Below are 22,104 nucleotides of genomic sequence, written 5' to 3'. Positions count from 1 at the left end.
TGGAGAGTCATCAGGCTCTGAGTTAAGAAGATATGGTCCACCTATGCCAGTCTGTATTAACCCCACATACGGCTCCACCAGCTTCATCAAACATATTTAACCTAAACATTTAATGATCATTTCGTTGAGGAATTATTTATTTACAGTAAAAGGGAGGGTTGCCTTAGCAGGCAGGACTCTAGGCTGAAACTCAGAAGACAGCTCTCTAGTCTTCACTCAGCTTCTGATCTACTGAGTGATCTACAGTGAGTGGGTCTGTCCGTCAGCTTCTGCCTGGTAAATGGGTGTATTAAAACTGGCCTCCTCACAAAGTCCTTTGAGATCTACAAAGAAGTGTTACACACCAGCTATACACTTCTTCATTACTAACTCTTTTTCATGTGGTTCCTTTAATAGACATTTGAGTTCTAATTTAGATCTTCTGAGCAAGGTACAACACTACTGGTGCTAGTAGCACCTCTGTGTCTGCCAGATGTTTGCAGAAGATTCCTACTATTGTGATGTAAACAGTTAAAAATTTATTTCTCTAAACTTCCCAATGTCAGATAAGCTTTTAAATAGGGAAAGGCTATTTTTGTTCAGTAAATACAAAAGTGTCTTAACCTCCCTGGACAGCTACTTCAGTGGCACATCCAATTGAATAGGCACTCGATGTGGAAAGCATCATGAAAACAAGTAACCATGTAGGCACTCACTGATTCTCCAGTAAACGTACAATAAATGTTACCTTTTTCACATTTAAGTAAAACACAGGAAAATGAATGCCGAAGCATTTCCAACTACTCTGTAATGTATGTGTATGAGCACAGTCAAATGTATAAATCCATAACCATACTTAGGCACGACAGCAAACGTACTATGAACATGTGTAAGTATGCATACATTGGCATTAAATAGCATGCAATATTAAAATAACTATGGCAAGTAAACATTCAGGTTGCAAAGCCAAGCAACGTTGGATATTCCAAAATGCAGGTTTCCTGGGCATCCTTAATTAGCCCTTTTGAATATGTATGATGATACAGTTTTAATTACATGATAATGTGTAGGGTTTTTTCCCTTAACAGATTCTTGTTTCATCCAGTCAATGGGAGGCAGTTTTGTAACCCTTCTGATTTTTATCTTCTTCCATTTTGTGCTCTGGCCTCAAGTCTCATGTTAATGCACATGGTCCAAGTGTTACACCGAACACAGAAAACATTAATCCCCTTTTGAGCCTTTGTTTTTCTGTTGCTCCCATGACAGCATCTTAATATGCACCAAATCCTGATGAAAATAGCTCTGCAACACATCTGTGCAGGGAGAGAATACTATTATCTTCACAGTATTATTGCCATCATACAAAAGCACTGAAGCACAGAGGGAGAAAGGGCAAAAATGTTGGACTGACAGCTTTCAGTAAAAGCTGAGAGAGCGATGTGGGAACTTTCGCACGCGTAGCGTTTCCCTAGCACTTTCCCCACTCAAAGCATGGGGCCAGTTGACTTCAGCTCTCAGCACTTCTGCATTTCAGGCCCCAGATGTCTCTTGTTGAGCACCCAGAAATGAGGCCAAGCACTAAAGAGGGAGGAAATTCCAGAATGATGTCATCATGCCTACACTTGGGGAGGGGGAAGGAGCTAATCATGCCCAGGCAATCCAAGTTCTGGCATTTGCTAACATTTTAGCATTTGGCTCACAACGCTATCATTCTTGTAGCTGAGTTTCTCTGTGTATGTGTATATGTTTCTCTGTAAATAAATAAGGACATCTGAACTGTGTCTAATCTGCTAAAAAACCTGTGCACTGCCTTCACAGTAAAACTGATTTATGGATGTGTGGGCCCTTGGAAAAAGGCATGGTGTCTGTTATTGTAAGCTTTCTTACTTTTCCTGATGCAATTAAATCTAGAGAAATCTAGGGAAACTTGGCTTTGATTGTTCCCAGAAGAGGAAGAAAGGGAAATAAAGATCTACCTTAATAAGTGCTGAAGTATCAACACATCTCCCTGCTCCAGCTGTGCCTCAGTCATTCATTCCTATTCTGCTTTAGCAACAGGAATGGGCTATAGGCAGGCAAATAATTTGACACCCAAAATCAGGAGGGTCAAAGACTTATAGAGGACAGGGATAAATTGGCTTCACTTAAATCTGAAAAAACACTACTAAATCTCAAGTTCTACCTTTGCTGCAACATCCCTATCCATTACCAAATTACAAGTGAGGCATTAGAAAGCATAGCATGCTACCTTAAAAATCCCAAGATTTGCAGTTAAGTATGGTTTACTTTTTGTTTGCTGCCTGTGAGTTTTCTCAAACCCTTCCCTTTCTGAAACTTCCCTGCACCCGCTGACAGGCTGGAAACCAGTTAAAATTGGAGCCTGAAATCCATATGTAAACAGCTGGCTCCAGGAGCTGGTGCTCTAGGGAATGAAAACTTGTAACGCAAGACTCACAAAACTCTTGTGGGAGTTGGCTTCATTAGGTATCTACCATAAGCATGTCCATGTGCATACATCTGTACAACACTGTGATCCTATCTGTGTGTGCGTATGTACCTGAGGTTAGCAGAGTATTCACTCCCTGCTGCACTAGTCATTCCTCTCTCTCTTCTCACACTTCTCATCTATTCTTTGAAACTGGGAGTGCCTCTCTTTTTCATACATCCTGATCTCTGCTAGTGCCGCAGACCAATGGCAGAAGGAGCTTTTTTACCCCTCCTATGTATGTAAAGCAGGAGAGCTCTTCTCACTGACTCTATGCTGACTGCACCAGATGTTATCTGTCTTTCAGCCAGTGAACAGGGCAATGTGTTTACCCTGATGAACTGAAACAACCTTGCTTGCTCTCTAAAAGCTCTTCTCTATAGCCCTTCTATATAAGGTACCTAGGGAAACATAATTATCAAGTGAGGCACCAAAGGGAGGCATTGTGGATATCCTGCCTTTTCCCACTGAGTTTCATGGTCTGAAAAAGCCCTGATAAAGGGGTGGCATTCATTAGCAGTGCTTTAAATTCTGGAAATGCCTCCCCATCCATGCTGGATTCCTTCTTCCTTCCCACCCAGGGAACACGTGGTTATCACTTCTCCCTGATGGTGAGGAAGCAGAGCTTTCCCTTTCTCTTTTCTGCAGTTGCTGGCAGTACGGGGAGTGAAGGCAGAACTTAAGCCAAAATCTCCTCATTTTCCCAAGAGGGAAAAGCATATTTGTCCATGCTGAGATACTTCCTTACAGTATGTGACTAAGCCATGCTCTCCAGCCAAGGTGTCAGCTAGCAACATGCATTCTCTGGTCTTCTGGGGAGAGAAGTCCTAGGGTTGGCAACACGGTGGAAATAGTATGGGGCCTATTACATTACTGAAGACAAAATACAGCTGCTTGTTACTGCAACCTGTCAGCACCAACATCACCCCAAGAAGCCAGGACTGATTGTAGCCAGCCTTTGCAGAAGGTGCCAGTAGACAAGCAGTTGGAGAAGCATGACATGTTGCCCCCTGCCCACTTCCAGGCCGTGTTAACATGGCAGTATTAGAGCAGAGAGTGTGCCTGGAGAAGTGCCTTATCATGAGGAGCCATGTGGTGACAGGCAGATTGCTCAGGAAGCCCTGAGGGAACTTAAGCGGTTTTGCTGATGGCTGAATGCCCTAGGCCAGGACAACGTGTGCTCTGTCATGCGATGGACTGATCAAGGGCTCAGTGGTGTTTGCTATGCCTTGATGGCACATCAGACTCCAGAGTCACTCCAAAATAATTCCACCATAGACCACAGACTTGCTTATCATAATTGTTAATTACTGTAACTGACTCTTTTAGGATCAGCTCTATTTTCAGTCTCTGTAGTTCACTGAATCTAGAAGGCTTAGCATCGCTGCCCTCAAGAGTACGAGTGGGTTGGGTCTTGGCCCTGGGCACTGGAGAATGAATCACATTGCAGTAGCTGAGAACAAGAAATGAGGGTTAGGTAGGCTCTGAGCCATTTTGTAGCATCACTGTCTTTCTAGCTCTGCTGGTATTATGTTTTGGTCTGGACAATCAGAACCCTTGTAACTTCAGACAGACATCAAGGAATGAATGGCTTGCCCTCCTGAATAAAATGAGAACATGTGAATGTTGGGAGAGAGGGAAAGGGAGAGACCCATTTGCATAGGTCAGGAAAGGTCATTAAAACATCTGGCAGTGGTAATTGACATGTGTCAAATTTTAGTGTTCATTAAATTCATATTAATGCAAGAATGGTTCCTAAGCTCCAAATGCCGCTTTTGGTTGCTGTATTCCCCCAGCTGATGGTGATGACTTTTCAGAACTGTACAATGCTTGTTTGCTTGCTAGTGGCATCTGACCTGAGGTCAGAATTCTATTTAACCCCTTCCTGTAGGTCAAAAGACAAATTAATCTGGTGAGAATTGAATTGGAAATGAGGTGTCTGGATAGCAGGTGTCCCAACCGTGGAGTAACTGCCAGGCTGAAACATGTTTGCATCTGTTCTTATGCCATCCAAGAAGTCATCTCTGAGGTCAGGGAGATGCTCAGCTGACATCTGAGATGGGAAGTTGCCACAGGGAGCAGAAGTGGCAGGTGCCCTGTGTTAGCAGATTATCTTGCACTCTTGGAGGGAAATGTCTGAGAGTGTCACTCTGAGAATAAATGTAGATGTTTCCATTCATTGTACCCTTTGCTTTACCTGTGTTAACTACCAATTTATAATTGTGAAGAAGATACAACTTCCATCCCTTTTAAAGAGGAGATTCGCAAATCTTTTTCTTCTTTTTTTTTTCTAGAGGATGAAGATGATGAAGAGATGGTGGAGCCAAAAGCACAGGATGACTTGGAGACGGAAAATCAAGACCAGAAACAGGAAGTGAAAGAAGGTACTTTAAGAAATGAAAAGTATTTTGTTACAGCTTTAAAGGACTGAATCCTGCATCTAGTTATTTTCATAGGTAGATTTGATTATTGAGAACACTGCAAAATTGAAACAGTCATCGGTTTTATTGATTCAGAACCATTTGAATGGCATAAAAGCAGAAAATAATGTCCCAGCAACCCAGCTGGTAGGTCTGGGAAGTTTATGAAAGGCACAAGGCTTTGGCTGTTTAGAAGCTACATGTCCTCATAATCTGGGAACAAAGTAGAGATTTTTGGATTCCAGGACTGGTGCTTACTTGTCCTCTGGCTCAAATAGCCTGCTTACTTAAAAGATTTAAAGTGTGAATGCCAGGCATTCCAGTGGCTCCTTAAAGTTGGTTGGTCTTCAAAGTTACTTAGAGCCCATAACTCTCTGTCTGCTTGAGAAGGGCAAACTTAAACCTAGCGGTGATCAGGAATCCTCTAGCAGAAAACCATTTCACTGGAAAATGTTGACTCTAAAAATGAAAACTTCTTGTGGCAGCTGCCCCAAGGGAACTTAAAGTCGAAACTGAAAGATGGGTAGGTCCAGCCCTTCTGTCCATTCCTCTGGATTGAGACTCGCCAGGATTACAAGAGACACAAATTCAGGTTACTGCTTCTTCCTGGTGCAGACATAACACATTTGCCAAAGTCATGCGTGTCTTATGCTGAGTGTCTTTCATTTGCTTCTCTTGGACCTTTTTTAGCTTTCATAATTAGAAGAGGGATGTGAAATTTCATCTTCCTCACTGGGAATTTGCTGGAGTATTGTCTATTCTGCTGTGTTACTTTGAACAGTCAATGTTTACCCCATGTGAGTAGGGGAAAAGAGCTGAAACATCAGCAGTTCCAGTGTGAGAGGAAATCAGTGTCTTCTCCAGCATTTCTTAGCTCTATATTGCCAGGACTGCTCACAATGCTGTTTACCCTCTTGAAAGGTAACTTGCTTCCTAAGGTGGAACCTAAGTCCTTTCTTGCTATAGTGATCATTATCAGGATGATTCTGTGACCCTGGCTTTGTTTTTCACAAGATAATCTCATTAGGGGAAAAATATAGGGTTGTTTTACAGAGAAGCCCATGAAATTGTTAACTGTGAATTGTTAACTCCATTCTCATCCAAGGGAGTCTGGCATGATTTACATTGGTGCCAAAAAATATGAGTCTGATGTATAGTGTCTACATGCACTAGCACACTGAAGTGAGTTGCCCTACCAGTCATGCTGGTTTGATTATAGATTGATCTTTCTTCCCTCTTAAGAGCATCACAGAAATCACCCAGTGCAGTGTCCATTGCTCTTTATGTCCTTGTAGAAACACAAGGGAGGAACTCACTCCTCCTGCTTCTTATCCTTCTGTTTCTCCCACTGCCCCCAGCCACCACTGCCATGGGAAGAGGGGAGAGCATGAACAGTGGTCACAGCAGGAAGAGGAATAACACAAGAGTCTGCAAAAGCAGAACCGAAGACATGACCTTCCAACCCAAACATTCTATGATTCTATGAAGAAACATGGCAACAGAGAAAAACTTACTTTTCCCTGAAAATTACCTTTCCTCCCCAAAATTGTGGGGCCAGCTTGCATGCTCTAGCAGCCACTGGACCTAGCACGTTATTTCTTCTACTGATGACAACAGTAGAAACAAAAAACCCACTACCACTGCAGCCAGTGTGTAAGCAGTGTCCTGAGTTGCTGAATGTCCCTCTAGTATTCAGCTTAGAGCTGATCCCATCCCCATTTACTTCCCCATAAGAGTAAAGCTAGCACTCATACCCTGGGAGAAAGCACAAACTCCTGCACAAAGAGAAGAAGAAGAAAATCTAAGCACATTCCTGAACTGATTTACTTCACTTTTTTTTGTGTGCTTTCAAGTTAGCCTTTTATGTATGTTGCTGAGCAAGCACCACTGCCAACATCTTTTATTTCTTTGTTGTGTTTTAGTCCCAGGGCCATGTTCCCCTTCTCTGCTTAGCAGACCCCCAGGAACAGCAGATCAGCTAGGCTAAACTAGCACTAGTCTCAGACACACAAACTGCAGGCTGAAACAGCAAGGCACAGCTTGTTTTAGCAGAATTGGCTTTGTGAGGTACTAACACTTTACTTGGTTCAAGGAAGAAGACGACATGCTTGTTACCTGATAGAAAGTGAACTTCACCTGCAGTATGTGTTTTGCTGGTTAAAATAGTGGCATGCTGATGACCGGCATTAAATGCTGTGAAATCAAATGAAGCATTTGTCCCCAAATTGACAGGGAACAGAGTCCCATTTTTTAGCTTTTGGTGTCTTTCTCTCCCTGTTGGCTTTAGCCCCATTGCCAATAAAATCCCATTTTCTTCTCTGTTGTAATCACCCTTCTCATGTTCTGAGCAACATTCAGAGTTTGTAGCCATCGTTTGTGTTTCATGGAAGTGATTAAAGCCACGTTACAAGTCAAACAGGAGTTTAGAACATTTCCTGTTGGTGCTGCACTGTGCTGCACTCAGAATTAATAGCTTTTCTGCAAATTAGCACATAATGGGTTAAAAGCATGTTTATGTTGGCATTAAGTACTCTGGCTTCTTTTTCTCTGCAAGGCAAGACAATATTTTGCAAACTTTTTGAAGAATCTCTAATAGATATTATAGTGGCGCCATTCACACTGCTATATAGTAGTTAAGGCTGTGTCAGCACTTCCATTATGAATCCTGTTTTTCAGGGATTTATAACCCAACCGTAAAAATTTGCTCTGGGCTGAAATTTGGTTTTAGCTCAGGGAGCACATTTTTTAACAGATTAAAAAGAAGTCAGAGTGGCCTTTTTTGAGTTATAGGAGTGTAAGAAAAAAAAACTCATGGGAGAGGGAAGTGCAGGGAGAGAAAGGCAGACAATGTTTTCATGAATGTAACTCGAAAATAGGTCAGGACGAAAAATAAAGGTTGGATCCAGTCTGTTCCGTCTCCCTCTCCCCAAGCCAACAGGGCGGGAGTGGTCTATTTTTATAATGGTATTTTAAGAGGAAATGTGATTTTTTCCCCCCTCTGTGGTTTATAAGTAGTCCAATTTAATTCTACAGACATTTATTGCATGCTTAATTTCCTTGTCTTGCCCTCACACACCCCAGAGTTGCTCTGTGGGGTTTGGTGGTATTATTTGGCAGTCATGGCTCTTTGTCTGGTCCTGGTTCTGGAGCTGTCTCAGCATCACCCTAAGGCACACAGTGCACCTGTAGTAGGGCAGCCTGTCTGGCACAAAACCTCTTGCAGCACTTCAATGCCATGGAGGTGCTAAGGGCAGAGGAACAGCTGGAGCCCCCAGAGTGTTTCTGCAGTAGGAGGTGAAGACCTGGCTTGTTGACCAGTTGAAGCATATGAAGCCTTGGGAGCTTCTTGTGTTTATTCCATGGGGCTGCCTGTATCGCCCATGTCTCAGGTGCACAGTCTCCCCATCATTCTTGGAAGAGCCAAGCGTGGGATACCTGCTGGTAAACTGGGCTGGGCTCTGCCTCTCCTGACCATGTAAACAAGAGACTGGTCCCAAACTGTGGCATCAAGTGGGTTGGGGCTTTCCACCACCAGAGAGCTCTGGAGCTCCACCTAAGGTGCCTCTTTGTGTCAGTAGAAACCACATGAACAGAGGGACAGGCTGGGTCTTGAAAGTGGGCCTCAACCTTCTTTATCTGAAGCCATGGATGTATCCACAGAAACTTGCATGAAAGGCTGTGATGGGGAATAAGCTGGGATCTGTAGCTTCAAAGACCTGCTCTGCCCCAGTCTTACCCTGGCCCTGTGCATGGGCCTTGGATGACCACACAGCAGGCTGGGAGAGATGGTTTAGCTCTCAACAGTGCAGGCATCAGTATCAGGGAAGCAGGACAGGTTGCACTGCGGTTTGTAATAGCCTGTAACTCCACAGTTTAACTGCAACCAACACCATAGTGAGTTTGGGTGTGTTGACCCATCCTGGCAGCCCGGCTCAGGTATTCTCAGGGATGGTGCTCAGCACAGGCCTTGGAGAAGCACAATCAAAGGAGCAACCCTGCCTGTCATAGATTCAAATTTAAGGCTTTGGACCCTGCTACTCCAGAACCAACAAATCCCCAAATGCACCTTGAAACCTCCCCTTTATATCTTCAGCAATTATGCCATGTTGGGGCTTGCATTTGAAACTCAACACAACGATGATATGACATATATCAAACCATGATATGGCACATTTGAGCCAGGATATGGCATATATCAAGCCTGACATGGAAGTGAGAAGCACAACAGAAAGAAGAGGATCACAGGCTATCAGGAGGCAAGGACTAAAAGCTGCTGAGAGCCACTTAGCACCTTGCGGTTTTCATGCTGTACGTTTCTACCGTTCTTGGTCATCAGCACGTCTAAAGTTTACATGGCTTTAAGTATGCACTGAAAGAAATAGTGCAGCTTTTAAAATGGTTTTACTAATCTCCTTCTGTCTCTCTGGGCTCATAACAAGGCTGCTTCCTGCTTTACTGTTTTTATTAGTTCAGCCTTTCTTTCATTCACTTACTCCTTTTAAATTGGATAAAAGGAGGAAATTCTTTCCTGTTAGAGTGGTGAGGCACTGGAATCAGTTGCCCAGGGAGGTTGTGAGTGCTCCATCCCTGGCAGTGTTCAAGGCCAGGTTGGATGAAGCCTTGGGTGAGATGGTTTAGTGTGAGGTGTCCCTGTCCATGGCAGGGGGGTTGGAACTAGAGGATCTTGAGGTCCTTTCCAACCCTAACTATTCTATGATTATTCTATGATTTAATTCCCTTTTTTCAGTTTTTTTTTTTTGCCTCTAATGGAATTCATTTCTCTTGTCAGGTTTTCACGCTTGCTGAGGTTCTGGGAGAATAGCTTTAGTATTCTATTATACTTATTTAAATATGGGTCCTTTTTCAGGGTTTTTTTCTTGATTTTTTTTTTTTTTATATCTTTTTGCCTCTCTTGGGTGAAGACTCGGATCCTAGTATTTACATATTTGTGAAATTTATTCTGGGCTGTTATCACAACTTTTTATGTTTACTACAAACCTGCCTCTGCTAGACAAGAACAAGTCTGCAGCATTTTTTATCTTAGTTCCTCAAGATCCAAGGAAATGTTTATAATTTATTTTTCCTGTTGTCCAAAGAAATGTGTGGACAAAGGACTTGATGGGAAATACGGTATTGTGGAGGATCTTGTTAAATCATGTGAAATAAATGCTGCTATTTTTCATAAGTAAGTGTTGAATGAATAAGTTGTTTTCATGTCACATCCAATTTTTGTTACATATTTTAGACCTTTTTGTTCACGCACAAGTGTACAATGTCTTTCATTAAAGGTATACCTTGCATTTTCCTCCCCTGCAGTGTCCTCCATGTATACATAACTGCACAATGTTTTAATTTTAAATGTAAATTCCTTTTTTTTTTTGTACAGTATTGTACGTTAACATGAGTACAGGGCTTATTTGATGGATGTTGTTGACCTGATAACCCCAGAGCCACCTAGACAGCACTCTGCTTGTGGGTACACAATCCCATTGATGTTTCAGTAGGTTCATGGACAAGCCCAGTGACCCTGTTGAGCATAATCTGGTGACTGCTCCATGGGTCCTCCTGCTGTCAGCTGTGCAGGGTCACAGGTGGGCTCAGCTCTTCTGGGTGGAAAGCAAGACACGGGCACAATAGTTCTTTACAAAGCTATGGTATAGAAACAAACGCAAAGTATGGGTCTTCCTTTGCAGGAGCTTTCATTGCACTCCAGGCAATAAGCATGTAACTTTTAGCACTAGCTAAGCATCACAGTAGGCTTTGTTAGACATGGAAGGTTAGATGTGGTTTGTTTGCGGTTTACGCCAGGGAGAGCAGATACTTGAAGGCAAATGCTGTGTTCTTACGGGGAATTTCTGAAGGTATTGTCACATTGCACAGGTCTCTGTGACAAAACAAGACAAAAAATACTTTGATCAGCTACTTACGTTTCTCGGAGTTTTCCTTGAAGAGAGCCTGTGTCTCTTGAAAGCTGAGATCAAAGTAACTGTAAGCTTCCAGAGAGGGGAAAATAAATCACAGAAAATTGCATAGTTTCTTTTTGTTTTATTTGAGGTAATGGACGGAAAGTGAAAAAGAGCAAGGGGAAAGTAGAAGTGGTTCTGAAAGATACATGGTTAGAAAATCTTCATATTTGAAACAAGCCTGTCTGTTTGGTGTTTTTTGCTTATATTTCATGTATTTGCAGTAGTTACAGCAATGTTTTACACTGCAAAAAAATAATGATGTTAACATTCTTGTAAGAAAAGATTGCCTCAAATAAAACTTCAGAGGCAGCCGAATGAAAGAAGAAAATAAGGTTAAAATATGAAGCTTAATATCGCCAGGGGGCATCTGGTGTGTCAGTCAGATGAATGAGGTAAGCTGATTTATGCCCTACAAACTTTAGCCAAGGTGTTCCTGATGGTTTAATAGACTGCTGGCCTCCCACAGATCATTGGTGACTGCAAGGGCGATTTTGCTGAGGTAGAACTGCAGTCATGTGCGTCTCCACTGCTCGTGAACACTCCACAGCTCCCAGGCTGTTTATTTTTTGCCTTTTCCCTTTCTATTGATTTTTGTTTGTATTTTCTTTGCCACTTATAGTCAGCAAATGGCCAAGTAATAGATTTGTATTTCCAAGCTGTAGAGAGGATTTGATTTAGAAAGTTATTTTTACCATTTGGAGCAGTTTAAAATTAGTTTTCCAGTTGCTTTTGCAGCTATTTTCTCCCCGTTTATGCTGCTTTGCTGCATTGTCGTGCTTGCTGTCTTTGATTCTCGGAAAGCAATGCTTTAGTGGTGACAGTGGGATATTGCCTCATTACAGGCTTCCTTGCCAGATGAGTTCCCCTAGTGCCAATTACTATGCAGCAGTGGACGCTGTAATAGGTCAACCTGTACTTTTTGCTTGTCATTCTTTTTTTTCACATGCATTGCTTCTGTCTAAAGCACTTCTTAGAGGCAAATTGTGCTCCTGCCTGGTAATTGTTGCTCAGCTATTCAGTGGCAACCATGCAGGGGGATGTCGGTATTCTCTAGATGTGTGGAGCTCCACAGGGACCACTAACCTGGTGGGAGGGGGCTTAGGGCCAAGGCTATAGGAGATCATCAAAGGCTAAAGTTTCTAACTTTTTAGCTGCTTTGTCTCCCAAGGGCCAAATTGCTCCTTCACCTTTTGCATTTTTCTTGCCCTCTATATTTAGCTGAGGTGTAATGCAGAGATTTTGTCTTCCAGAGCTAATGCTCTGACCAGTTGAGGCAAACCTAAGCATGATGATAACAGCCTCTCCCAGCCACAGGGTGTGCTCAGAAAGCAAGTACACGGAAAATTAGTGAGCCGAGTACTGCAGTAATGCTGACCATGTCACTACTGCTGCCTGCTGTTGCACTTTCAGTCCATCCTTGCCCCTGCAGCTGGTGGTGGTGTCATACTTGGGCATGAGAGCTCACGAATCTAGTGTGAACCATGAGAGAATCAGATGGACAGCAAGGGCTACATCTCCCTGATAGCTGAAGGAAGCTGTGTGGTGCGGCACAGCAACTGGAAAATAATTCTGAACTGCAACTTTAACCTGTGTCACTTGTTGTTTAATTAAACATTAAGATATGTATGACAGGGCTGGGAGTTAAACTTTGATGTATACTGGGTGTTCTCTGAGGCACTGTGCTGAATTATCTTTTCTGGCTGCTGGTGGTTTAACCCAATATGGCCTAGGGAGACTTTTCAGAAGCAAACACCTCAAATCTGTAGTGTAAAGCCAAAGCAGAATCACAGAATCACAGAATCACAGAATCCCAAGGGTTGGAAGGGACCTAAAAAGATCATCTAGTCCAACCCCCCTGCAAGAGCAGGGTAACCTACAGTACATCACACAGGAACTTGTCCAGGCGGGCCTTGAATATCTCCAGTGTAGGAGACTCCACAACCCCCCTGGGCAACCTGTTCCAGTGCTCTGTCACTCTTACAGTAAAGAAGTTCTTCCTGATGTTAACGTGGAACTTCCTATGTTCCAGTTTACACCCATTGCCCCTTGTCCTATCACTGGATATCACTGAAAAAAGCCTAGCTCCATCATCCTGACACCTACCCTTTACATATTTGTAAACATTGATGAGGTCACCCCTCAGTCTCCTCTTTTGCAAGCTAAAGAGACCCAGCTCCCTCAGCCTCTCCTCATAAGGGAGATGTTCCACTCCCTTAATCATCTTTGTGGCTCTGCGCTGGACTCCTTCAAGCAATTCCCTGTCCTTCTTGAACAGAGGGGCCCAGAACTGGACGCAATATTCCAGATGCGGCCTCACCAAGGCTGAGTAGAGGGGGAGGAGAACCTCTCTTGACCTACTAACCACTCCCTTTCTAATGCACCCTAAGATGCCATTTGCCTTCTTGGCCACAAGAGCACATTGCTGGCTCATGGTCATCCTCCTATCCACCAGGACCCCCAGGTCCCTTTCCCGTTCACTACTTTCCAGCAGGTCACCCCCCAACCTGTACTGGTACATGGGGTTGTTCTTCCCCAGATGCAAGACTCTACACTTGCCCTTGTTAAATTTCATCAAGTTTCTCCCCGCCCAACTCTCCAGCCTGTCCAGGTCTCGCTGAATGGCAGCACAGTCCTCTGGTGTGTTAGCCACTCCTCCCAGTTTTGTGTCATCAGCAAACTTGCTGAGGGTGCACTCAGTTCCCTCATCCAGGTCATTGATGAAAATATTAAACAGCACCAGTCCCAGCACCGACCCCTGAGGAACTCCACTAGTCACAGACCTCCAGCTAGATTCTGCGCCATTGACCACAACTCTCTGCCTTCTTCCTTTCAACCAGTTCTCGATCCACCTCACTACTTGATCGTCAAGCCCACACTTCCTTAGCTTATCTGTGAGGATGCTGTGGGAGACAGTATCAAATGCCTTACTGAAATCAAGAAAAACTACATCTACTGCTCTACCATCATCCCTCCACCTAGTCACTTCCTCATAGAAGGCTATAAGGTTGGTCATACATGACTTCCCCCTCATAAAACCATGTTGGCTGTTCTTAATGACCCCCTCATCCTTGATATGCCTAGTGATGGAGTCAAGAATAAGTTGTTCCATCATCTTTCCAGGGATGGAGGTAAGGCTGACCGGTCTATAATTACCCGGGTCCTCCTTCTTGCCCTTCTTATAGATTGGTGTGACCTTTGCCATCCGCCAATCCTCAGGCACCTCGCCTGTTTCCCACGACTTACCAAAGATGATGGAAAGTGGCCTAGCAATGACCTCCGCCAGCTCCCTCAGCACCCGTGGGTGCATTCCATCCAGACCCATCGATTTACAGATGTCCAGTTTGCATAGCTGATCCCTAACCCAATCCTCATCTACCAAAGCAAACTCCTCCTTTGTCCTGACTCCTTCTGGGGCTATAGAAATCCGGGGCCCTCGGGGAGAGTCTGCAGGAGTAAAGACAGAGGCAAAGAAGGCATTCAGCACCTCTGCCTTCTTTATATCCTCTGTCTTCAGGGTACCCACTTCGTTCAGCAGTGGGCCTATATTGCCTCTTGTTTTAGTTTTATTTGCTATGTATTTGAAGAAGCCCTTTCTATTGTCTTTAACCCGACTAGCAAGATTGAGTTCCAAGGAGGCCTTAGCTGTCCTAATTGCCTCCCTACATCCTCTAACAACTGTCCTATATTCCTCCCAAGTGGCCAGCCCCTCCTTCCATAATCCATAGATTCTCCTTTTCCACTTGAGTTTGCCCAGCAGCTCCTTGTTTAACCACGCCGGTCTCCTAGATCCCTTACTTGACTTCCTACTCATTGGGACGCTCCGATCCTGAGCTTGGAAGAAGCGGTCCTTGAATGCTAACCAACTATCTTGAGCCCCTTTACCGCCTAGTACACTTTCCCATGAGACTTCCCTTAGCAGTTGACTGAAGAGGCCAAAGTTGGCCCTTCGGAAATCCAGAACTGTGGCTTTGCTAGGTATTCTATTCCTCCCACACAGGATCCTAAACTCCACCATCTCATGGTCACTGCAGCCAAGGCTGCCATTGACCGTCACCACTTCGACCAAACCCTCCTTGTTGGCGAGTACTAAATCTAGCAGCGCTGCTCCCCTAGTTGGTACGTCCACCATTTGCATTAAGAAATTATCATCAATGCACTCGAGAAACCTCCTAGACTGTGAATGACTGGCTGTGTGAGTCTTCCACCAAATATCGGGGTAGTTAAAGTCCCCCACGACGACTAAGGCATGTAGTCGCGAGGCTACTTCCAGTTGCCTGTAGAAAGCCTCATCAACTCCTTCGTCCTGATCAGGAGGTCTGTAATAGACCCCCACAACTGTATCACCCGTGCCAGTCAGCCCCTTGATTCGTACCCACAGACATTCCACTTGCTCCTCATCCGACCCCGGACAGAACTCAATACATTCTAGTTGCTCTCTCACGTAAAGAGCAACTCCACCACCTCACTTTGCTGACCTATCTTTCCTAAAAAGGACATAGCCATCCATGACCACATTCCAGTCATGTGAACTGTCCCACCATGTCTCTGTAATTGCCACTAGATCATAACCTTTAGCCCGCACACAGACTTCTAACTCCTCCTGTTTATTCCCCATGCTGCGTGCATTGGTGTACAGGCATTTCAGGGAGCCAGTCCTAGTACCCTTTTTCCCCTGCGGGACAGGGTCTAAAAAGCTATCCTTTCCCACAAGTGAAACAAGAGATTGATAGTCCTCCTTAGCCCGCCATCCTTCAATCCCTAGCATGTTCCTCTTGGGCTTGTCCCCAACAGGCCCAGTTAAATCCCCTCCCCCCTTCATAACTAGTTTAAAGCCCTGTCAATAAGCCCTGCTAACTCCTGCCCCAAAACCCTTTTTCTTCTCTGGGACTGGTGTATCCCGCCTGTCACCAGCAAACCAGGTGTCCCATACAGCAGCCCGTGACTGAAAAACCCAAACCCCTGCCTTTGGCACCAGTCACGTAGCCATACATTAACCTGCAGAGTCTTCTTATATATCCCTTCACCCTCGCTTGCAACAGGTATGGAGGCAAACACCACTTGCGCTCCAGACCCTTTAACCAGCCGTCCCAGGGCCCTGTAGTCTCTCTTCATTGCCCTTACGTTCCTCGTAATAATTTCGTCACTGCCAACCTGAAAAACCAGCAGTGTGTAGTAGTCAGACGGCTGCACCAGTTCAGAGAGCTTCTTTTTAACATCTCTAATCCGAGCCCCAGGCAGGCAGCAGACCTCCCTGTGGGGTGGATCCGGTCGACAAATGGGCCCTTCTGTTCCCCTCAGAAGGGAGTCACCCACCACAATTACTCTTCTTTTCTTCTTGGTTGGGGAAGTTCTGAGGTATGTGGGTGAGTGACTAGCCCTTGGTGACTCACTAGATAGATTTGCCTCACCATCTCCATTCACCTGGCCCTGAATTTCCAAGACCTCGTACCTGTTATTCAAGGGCAACTGGGAGGGAGGAAGGGATTGTGAGGGTTTTCGCTTACCTCTCCGAGGAGGAACCTCCCTCCATCCAAAGCAGGAGACCTTTGATCACCAGTTAAGTTCTAAGTATGAGCCTCTGAAATTTTGCAGTAAATCTGCCTATTATATGTTCTTTTGTGCGTAATTATGAATTTGGAACAAAATTCTCTGTTGGCATCATCCTATGGTGTCAACAGAGCTTTTCATCCTGGGAATTTAAGCTAGTTGAAAGATTGGTTTGGTGTAACTGTGAAGCTACGAATGGCATTTTTTGAAATACAAGTAATTCTGAAATATAACTAAAACGATAGTTTAAAAGTACATGTGGGAAAAGACATAATTGAATTACAACACTGGCCACAATATGAATATGACCCTGACAGTGTAATTGAGAATTTTGCACTGTAGGAATGGCAGTATCCCAGTTTCCTTTCCCTCTGATGCTCATGTTTGAGTTGAAATTTACCAACAGGTGATTAAACTGATGGAGACATAACTTTAGTGAATCCTGCAAAGACAGTATTTTTCAGAAGAAAGTTTATCCTGGAAATATTGGTCTGGAAGTAAAGGGTTAGCATCTGTGTATGAGTACAGAAGCAACAAGGTGACCAGCCTATCCTGACTGGTGCCTGAGATGGCTTCTACCCCTCTCAGGGCAGCTTTGGCCACAGCTCAGTTGCATTTGTTGCTCTGGCTGTCAGGATTCCTCTGCAAGGAATAAAGCTGCCTTAAAAAGACTGTTGTTTGGCCATTTGCTTTCATTTTTGCTGCCTCAGAGGGTATCTGGTTATTCTTCTCTTTGCAAAAGCTATAAAGCAATGACAGAAGTTATCAGTGACACCAAGGAGAAATGGTAAGAAGTAAAGGGAGAGATTATGTGAGCCTTTTTAATACAAAAAACTGTAGTATAAGTTAAGAAGATTATTTTATCTTTGGCTGCTCTGACAGGTCCCCTGTTACATAAGTGTTCTGCTTTTTCGAGTTAGGTATTGCCTAAATGTCAGTCACAGCCATTTCCTGAAATAGGAACGCAGAGTTTATTTAATTTGGGGGTTTAAGTATTTTCCATTTCAGAATAATAAATATATAAGATATGGGATCTCTTCTATGTAAATACTACATTCTGGGAATGTACAAGAGTATGTTTAGCTATACTAAAAAATTCTTACTCATGTTTTTAAGAGTAAAGCTTTGATTTTTGTCCTGACATTTCTACGGCAAACTTTTATGTCAAAAGAAACCCACTGAAGATGTTGATTCATTGGAAAAGGGGTGAAATGTCGTACTCTTAACTACATCTTTTCATTTTCCAAGCTCCTCCTAGAGAACTGACAGAAGAAGAAAAACAGCAAGTTCTCCATTCAGAAGAATTCCTGATATTTTTTGACCGGACAATACGTGTAATTGAGCGAGCTTTGGCTGAAGATTCAGACATCTTTTTTGACTACAGTGGCAGAGGTGTAGAAGAGAAAGATGGGTCAGTTTGTGGTTGTTTTGGTTGTTGGTTTTTTTTTTTTTGCTTTGTTTTTTTCTTTTGTAAAATAAGCTTTCTCAAAAGAATTCCAATGCCAGGAAGCATAAATTTTAAAACTAAATTAAATATTTTTATAGCTATGAAAAGGTAAAGATCTCTTTGTGAAGGCCTGTGTCATTTTGTTAACCAAAATTATTTTGTAAAATAGCTTCATGCTTCATTGCCCTGGGTTGTGGTGGTTTTTTTTTTCTTTGATATATTACTCATAGGGTTTAATTATTTTTTTTTTTTTGTTTCATTTTTGGGATGAAATTTCAAATTCTGAAGAAATAATTAAAATACATAAATGTGTGTATACAGATGTATATGTACATGTGTATGCGTACATTCCAGTGGTGTACATCTGTGTGCTTATATCACGGTATTTTTACAAATTCAAATTACTGTTGTTTATATTATATTACTGCCTCAGGTCTGTAAGGGATCCCACTATACTATGCATTGTGTGGATGAAAATAATGATCCCCCAAAGTGTTTGCAATCTAAATGCTTTAGACAAGAGGTGACAGGCTATGTATCCAGCAATTGATAGGGGAGTAGAAGCAGCAAAACTTGTCAGTGGGAGAGGAAGTATTTAGGTTTCAACAGCTGTGTATCTGTTTGAGCCTCATGGCAAATCAGTAGCTGTGTCACACTGAAGTTACTTACTGGAGGTTACTGTAGAGCATTGCCCCTGTGGACTGGCTAAATGCATCAGTGTGGTAGTGGTGGATCAGCACTGAGCTTCAGCCTGTCCTAATGATGCCAGAAGGCATCCACCATCCCCATTGCTGGGAGGAGGTGCTGTACCTTTAAGATTTATGGAGTCAGAAATAAGAGAGATTTGGTTATAGCTTGGAGGTGAAGACACAGAAAAGGGGGAGCTGAATGCCAGGGCCAGGTTCAGTTCTAAGAAACAAAGGTGGCAGAGGTGGCCCAGGGTGATCCAGAAGAGTCAGGAAAGCAGTGGAAAATTATGAAATGTGTTTTTGTAAAACAGATGAAGAATCTGTTCCTTGGTGCAGATTCATTACCAGCAGGACAGCCAGTGAGAGCAGTTAAATCAAGGTGACAGACTTCCTCAGGCTGGACACGGGTCTGAGAAGTGGTCAGAAACTTTTGCATTGCTTTTCACAGCATTTGAACCATGGTACTTCACACACTGTCACTTTGTTTGCATTCACACAGAGATGTTCAAGCAGGAGCCAACCTTTCCTTTAACCGTCAATTTTATGATGAGCACTGGTCAAAGCATCGTGTTGTCACCTGTATGGATTGGTCTCTTCAGGTAAGATGTGAAGCTGGGACACATGTTTCCATATCCCTTCCAACTTCTTCCTAACAAAACACAGCCATCCTCAGTTTGCACTTTGTTCTGCAGAGTATGATGTTATTTTTTAGCTAACAGCAGGGCCCTCGATGAGCAGATGCGTGTTTCGCCATAAAGAAGAGCCATGGACAATAATGAAGCTGTCATTATTTTGTATATGCTACTTTGCATCAAAGCCAGGACATTGTACTAAAACCATAGGTTAACCAACCTACTAAGATGAAGTCTTGACTTTTCCTCCCCCTCCGCTCCTTCACCACATGGATTTTTTTTTTAGGACAAAAGGTTTAAAATGAAACTAATTAAAATAATTTATTAAATATGTAGCAATTGATTTAATAGAGAATTATATGTAATAATATATAATGTAAAATTTAATAGTAAGAATAAAATTTATTTTTCTGATATACTAAATCTCAAAATTTGAAACTATGTGAACAACTTGAAAAGAGGTCTTTTGAAAAATGCTGGGTCCTGTCTTTAAGCAATGGAAGAAGAGGCTGCAGCTGGGGGGCAGGGGGCTTACTAAAGCAGTATGCCTGGAATGGATCCAGTTTCTGTGCACAGCAAAGCATTGACATATTGCAAAATAAAACTAATGATAGACTTGCTTAAGCTTCCCAAAACCGATAACAGCCACATTACCACAGCACAGAAACTAGGTTAGTTAGTTATTCCATTGGAGAGCTGTGATTAGCAAACACACACACAGATCATCACAGGTCCTGTCAAATTCATTTGGTCCCAGTTTTGCTCCAGCACCCCTCATCCTCTCTGCTTTGTCCCTGTTAGCCTGTTCCTAGGTTCCAGCCTGGAGCAAAGCAGCTGGTTTCCCTGGGGAGGAAACAGGGAGACTCTGTTCTGAGGTCCACAATGCAGGAGGGCATAGACTTGAAAAATGCGAATTCAAGCCATTCTGACTAGTTGGTCCCCAACCCAGCGTGAGGTGTGCCCTGGTGTGGGTAGCAAAGATGTTATAGATGTAGCTCAGCCCAGTGCTAAGAGCAAGCTTTGCTTAGCCTAACCTTAGAAGTAGCTGCAGTTTCTGCACCAAGTTAGATCTGCATGTGGGCATAGTTTGTGTTCAAGGCTAAGTATGTAAATGGTGGTTGCAGGCTGGAGAGAGGCAGTGGATAGGAGCGCAGTGACTCTCACATCCGTCCTCTCCTTCCTTTTGAAATGGCAGCAGAGCTGCTTCCATCCCTCTGAGTATTTTTCAGGTAAGGTGGCAGCTGACCATGCAGGACATGGCAGGCTGCAGGCAGGAGAGGAGCTGGAGGGTCCCACCAAGCATCGCTGATAGGCACTGGCACGTCTGGCTGTCTGGCCAGGTGTGGTGCACAACAGTCAGCTGCAGAGAGGCTTCTTGTAATATCCAGCTTGCACCCCATGTGTGAAATGAAGGATTTAAATCTTTGCTTTCATACACAATATCAGCTTAACAACAGGTATGCATTGCTGTGACGTGGGTGGCCTTTAAGCACATATGGATTTCCACGGAAATCAAATATAAGCCTGAGGAAACACTTATCTTAGGTTGTTCACTTGTTCAGGGGCTGGAAATTACATGGAATTCTTATCTGATATTTTCCTAACAGGCAGCTCTTACTGTATTCCCAGGGCAGCAAGAAAAAAGCCGCCTCAGAAGAACACTGCCAAATGTAATTGTTCAGCCCCTGGGGCTCAAAGGCATGTTCTGCTTCCCACCTCTTTGTTCCAGGGTGGCCCCTCCTGCCTTCCCCTCTGTTAACTCCTCATGCTCAGCTCAGAGGCACCCCAGCAGGGGCTCCTCCACCCCGGCAGCTTCTCTATGTTGTGGGGCTTCCGCATGTCAGCCTGTGATAGTTTGGGAGTAGGGATTAGCCTCCTGTCTTGCCTGCTTTGAGGTGTATCAGGTGGCAGGAGCTGGAGCTGGACAGAGGTATTTCACCTAACCACTAGCTCCGCTTCTCTCCCATGCTTCAGGACATGGCAGTGTCCCATATGTTGAAGGACAACTTGAATAATCATGGGAACTGCAGAACACATTGCTCAATTGTCTGCGATAAAGCTGTTGCTGCAAAACAGCCTGGAGTCAGATAGAAGCTTGATCAAACAAAGGACCTTGATGCATTGATAAGTTACTCTGTTCTCAGTCACATGTAAAATACAGTCCCAAACTTGTGGGATCATTCATACTATTAAAGCTAACCCACTAGCCCCCTTATTCTTTTGCAGAGAAAAGGGAAAATGGCTTAGATGCTTCAATAATGATCTAAGGGAAAGACTGTACAGTGTAAACAGAGAGAGCAGGACCAACTTGCTCTGTCCATGAGGAGGTAATCTTAGCTCATCTAAAGCTAAGAAAACCACAGTCTCAGGGATACTCAAGGCAGCAGCCTTGAATGCCACTTCCCACAGCACCATTTCCATGTTTTCAGTTGTATTCACAGGACAGCTAAGCACCTGGTGAGGACTGAAACTCTGTAAATGCAAGTAGCTTGAGTGAAGCAGTGGGCATGCAACACCAGCATGGCATTAGGGTGCTGCTCTTACCTCTGCTTTCTTTAAAGTTAAAAAACCTCATAATGGTGTTGCCCAGCAAGGTATGACCCCAGCATCTGCGTAAACTTGAAGCTGTATTTACAGTAAGATGCATAAACTGTGATTGCAAAACCTACGTATAGCCCAGCAAGATTTGTGCCAGTGTTTGTTTATGGCCAGACATGCTGCCAATCAGAACATGCTTGCTAAACTTTCCAGGAGCGAGAACCAACCCCAAGTTGTTTCTAAGTTTGTGCTTCAGACCTGGTCACACACCCTACCTGGCTGCAGTCATTCTGGTAGAAGGGCTTGTTGCTTCTACCTGCCAAAGTATCTTTAGCTTACGTGAATGGTACCTAACCTGTTCAGCCAAAACAAGATACCCTGACAAAAGCCTGCTGCATATG

The 22,104-nt window shown here is 43.7% G+C and overlaps 1 protein-coding gene across 9 annotated transcripts in view; it reads left to right on the top strand.

The window, feature by feature from the left end:
* The window catches only part of DYNC1I1 (dynein cytoplasmic 1 intermediate chain 1), a 242,979-nt gene that overhangs the window by 147,657 nt on the left and 73,218 nt on the right, over positions 1-22,104 (top strand). For all 9 annotated transcript variants that reach the window (XM_065666334.1, XM_065666335.1, XM_065666339.1 and 6 more), the window contains 3 exons: positions 4,759-4,848; positions 17,646-17,808; positions 19,033-19,132. In XM_065666334.1, the coding sequence (XP_065522406.1) occupies positions 4,759-4,848; positions 17,646-17,808; positions 19,033-19,132 (353 nt within the window). The remainder of the gene's footprint in view (positions 1-4,758; positions 4,849-17,645; positions 17,809-19,032; positions 19,133-22,104) is intronic.

Source organism: Lathamus discolor, chromosome 2 (assembly GCF_037157495.1).
Source record: "Lathamus discolor isolate bLatDis1 chromosome 2, bLatDis1.hap1, whole genome shotgun sequence".
Lineage (NCBI taxonomy): Eukaryota > Metazoa > Chordata > Aves > Psittaciformes > Psittacidae > Lathamus > Lathamus discolor.
Note: the sequence above shows the minus strand (reverse complement) of the source record. Positions and strands in the feature narration are given on the sequence as shown.